Raw genomic sequence first — 3,707 nt, 5'->3', positions numbered from 1 at the left:
TTCTCTAATATTCCTGTCAGTTAGTGTATTTCATTACACATTTTTGTTAACAGCAATTATGGTATATATTACGACAGCTTTCATAAGAAACAAGTTAAAAGACATCAACGAACTTTTATTTCAAATTACAATTTTAAATTGTGATTTGCCTAGAACAATAAAGAAAATTACGGCCCTGTATATTACTGTACACCAACTTATTGAAACAGTTAACGACTTATTGGGATGGCCGCTGTTATTCGTATATTTCTATACCATTGTACTTTTGGAAAACCATTTGACGACTATATTTCTGGAAAAAATGATATTTATTGATATTGCTTTTGTGTTATTCTCCCTAGTTGTAATTATATTAGTGGTAAGGAATATTCAAATAATAAAGTTTTAGGAAATTTTCTTGCATTCTCAAAGGAATTTATCACTACGGTTTATTTTGTGGTCTAGGAATATGATCCGAGACAAATGTATCTATTTTTTACAGAAAAATTTAAAAGATTTAACATAAAAAATATTTTTTCTTTAAATTTATAAAATATTTCGGTGGCTTTAAAATTTTTAAGTATAGAACGAGTACATTCACAGTATATATAAAACAGGATGTAGTCGAGAATTTCCTAAAACTTTGGTGTTTACCGTTTTTTCCTAGACAGAAAGTAAAAAATATAAAAAATATAATGTCATGTGAATACCTCTTTATAAAATACATGAAATTATGTAAGGAATCCCCTTTAATTTATCATATGGACCACATTTTACGGTTACAAGAATAATCGCCAGCACGTTCAATAAATTTTTAATTTTTTTTCGTATAGTTAACTCAATTGATATATATTTTCAGGTTTCTGCGACGCTGGTAGCATTCTCTTGTGACTCTGTTGTCACACAGGCGAATAAATTGGAGACAAATTGTCATCAACTTAAAAGAACCTTCATTTGGGAACCAAAAATGAGAGAGGAATTAGATAAATTGATGTACCTAATCATAAAAATGCCTCCTCACTTTTCCGCCGCTGGATTCTTCGAAATAAACAGATCCACTCTACTGTCAGTCATCAGCAGTGTCACCACTTATTTCATAATTATAACACAATTCTTTAAATTATAGTGTTATTATACTATTTAATATAGGAGAAAAAAATATCTGGTAACTTTCATGTGGATTAAATTAAGTATGTATGTTTGGCTACACAATTTATAGATAGATTTGTGGATTTAGAAGATAACAGTTTTTAGTGAAGAATTTTACACTTGTAGACTGGCACGTGTGGTTTTTTCCAGAAGAAAATAAAAACACGGATTATAGTGTCACAATTAATATTATAGATATAAGTATTTGTAAAAAGTAACGGTTTCCACGTAAGAAGAAGAAATTGTATAAAATTAATTAAACAGAAAGCTACTTGACAAACTAAATCTGTATGACTTAACCGCCACGTCAGTTTTACGTTTTTGCTCTGATGAATATGTAATCACATTTAGAATGTTATAAGAACAGAGCCCGACGTAAAAAAGCAATCGATAAATGTACATTGTACATCACCCCATTCCTATCACTACTTTGCAGTCTGCCTTGCAATGAATTTTAAATTAACTTTGACAAATCTCCAGCTGGTATTGCTCCTGACTAAATTTGCTAGTTATTTTGGAATGGTACCTTGGCACAATCACGACAAACGTACTGTATATGTGAAAGCATTCAGATGCTACGCGGTAGTGCAAGTTGTTCTATTGATTGTCATAACAGTATATAATTTTTTTCTCCGAGAAGAAATATTTCACTTACATAGTGTCAGGATCGTTTTAGATATTTTACAAGAAACAGGAGGTGTCGTTTTATTTATAGTGCTGTCAGCAGGTTCGGCCTTTTGGAACAGGACAAGATGGGAGGAATTCTTCGATTTAATTATCTCTATAGAGAACACGTTTAGTAGATACACTGGACAGAGAAAACGTAATACTAGATATACAGTAATATTATCTCTTGTGGGTTTTGTAAGCCCATTTTATATGATCGTCAATGATTTTATTGCTACAGGATTTTCTCTAATGTTCCTGCCAGTTAGTATATTTAATTACACATTTTTATCAACAGCAATTATGGTATATATTACGACAGCTTTCATAAAAAACAAGTTAGAAGACATCAACGACTTTTTATTTCATATCACAATTTCAAATTGTGATTTGCCTAGGACAGTAGAAAAAATTAGGGCCCTGTATATCGTTCTACACCAGCTTATTGAAACAGTTAACGACTTATGGGGATGGCCTCTTTTAATGGTATATTTTTATACCATTGTAATTTTGGAAAGCCACTTAACGACAATATTTCTGGAAAAACCTATATTTGAAGATATTAGTTTTGTCCTATTTTCAATTGTTGTTATAATATTAGGGGTAAGTTATTAATTGTCGATAAAAAATAGTATATTTAAAGTTTTAAGAAATTTTCTTGCTATCTCTGATAAACCGCTCTTGTGTTTTTTTGAAATACAACACCCCGTTTGTTACTTTTTAGTCCTCCGCTTTATCTAATCACTAATTAGCTAATACCTTATGAAAAAAATAGGATATAAGTAACATTTTCTTTAGCGTATTTTTTTCCCTTAATTAAGAGAAGTAAAAGTGACGTAACTTTGGCGCAAGTAAAGCCTAAATTATGTCTTATTTTTTAGTTAAATTTGAAGATATGAAATTGGTCAAAACTAATTTTAATTTTAGGTATATTTTAAAAAAGGAAAAAGTCAATTATTTTTTCCTAGAGAGAACGTCAAAAAATATAAAAAGATATGTTATGTGAATATACCTGTACAAAATAGGTACCTACACGAAATATTTTTTTTGAAAATAAGTTACTTTTAACTATGGATTCTATTTTTCCAAGGTCTATATTATTCTTGTAGTACATACTCCCATTTATAACCCTTTTTTAAAAATTCTAAATTTCAAGGTATCGTGATCAACAAAAAAGAGATAATATACAGGGTGTTCAGAAACTTTAACCACAACCTTAAATTGTTTGACAATCTCAAAATGTTTTATACTGACTTGAGGAAAATCACCTTTCGAAAGAAACTAGAGCCCTTTGAATATGGCGCTTTTATTCAATTTTTTCCAAATGTCTTAAAAACGCTTTTCTTTTAAAGGAGATAAAATGTTACACACCTATTAATTTTCAGAACAAATGCAAGGCGTCACATTCAAAGGGCTCTTGCCGCCTTAGGAAGCATTTGTACAGATTATTTACTGAAATCGGCATAAAACCATCTACAGGATTTGAGAGTACCGTTTCTCGAAAGAGTTTCTGGACACCCCGTATATATATTCATATTTTATGATTACAAGAATTGTAAGCACGTTCACTAGATTAATTTTTCCATATCATTAAAACAATTGGTATATATTTCCAGGTTTTTGCGACGCTGATAGTATTCTCTTGTGACTCTGTTATTTCTCAGGCGAACGAATTGGAAACAAATTGCCATAATCTTAAACGAATCTTCATTAGGCAACCAAAAGTAAGAAAAGAATTAGACAAGTTGAAGTATCTGGTCATAAACATGCCTCCTCAGTTTTCCGCCGCTGGATTCTTCGATATAAACAAAACTACTCTACTTTCAATCATCAGCACCATCACTACTTACTTCATAGTTATAATACAATTCTTTAAACTATAGTGGTGTTGTAGTATTTAATACATTTCCTAT

The 3,707-nt window shown here is 30.4% G+C and overlaps 1 protein-coding gene across 1 annotated transcript; it reads left to right on the top strand.

Annotated features, from left to right (window-relative positions):
* The first annotated feature begins 287 nt into the window (after nt 1-287).
* Nucleotides 288-1,105, top strand: LOC108909118 (gustatory receptor 68a-like). The gene is made up of 2 exons (XM_018713738.1): nt 288-358; nt 839-1,105. Exons 1-2 carry the CDS (start codon nt 302-304, stop codon nt 1,103-1,105), a joined length of 324 nt encoding a protein of 107 aa, XP_018569254.1. The 5' UTR covers nt 288-301.
* The last annotated feature ends 2,602 nt before the right edge of the window (nt 1,106-3,707 follow it).

This window comes from Anoplophora glabripennis, unplaced genomic scaffold, assembly GCF_000390285.2.
Source record: "Anoplophora glabripennis isolate ALB-LARVAE unplaced genomic scaffold, Agla_2.0 scaffold1, whole genome shotgun sequence".
Taxonomy (NCBI): domain Eukaryota; kingdom Metazoa; phylum Arthropoda; class Insecta; order Coleoptera; family Cerambycidae; genus Anoplophora; species Anoplophora glabripennis.
This window is presented reverse-complemented; position numbering and strand designations above follow the sequence as displayed.

Coding starts and splice junctions, on each gene's coding strand:
- LOC108909118 (XM_018713738.1), top strand. CDS start 302: ATGATATTTATTGATATTGCTTTTGTGTTATTCTCCCTAGTTGTAATT. Junction 359..838: donor TAGTTGTAATTATATTAGTG/GTAAGGAATATT, acceptor ATATATTTTCAG/GTTTCTGCGACGCTGGTAGC.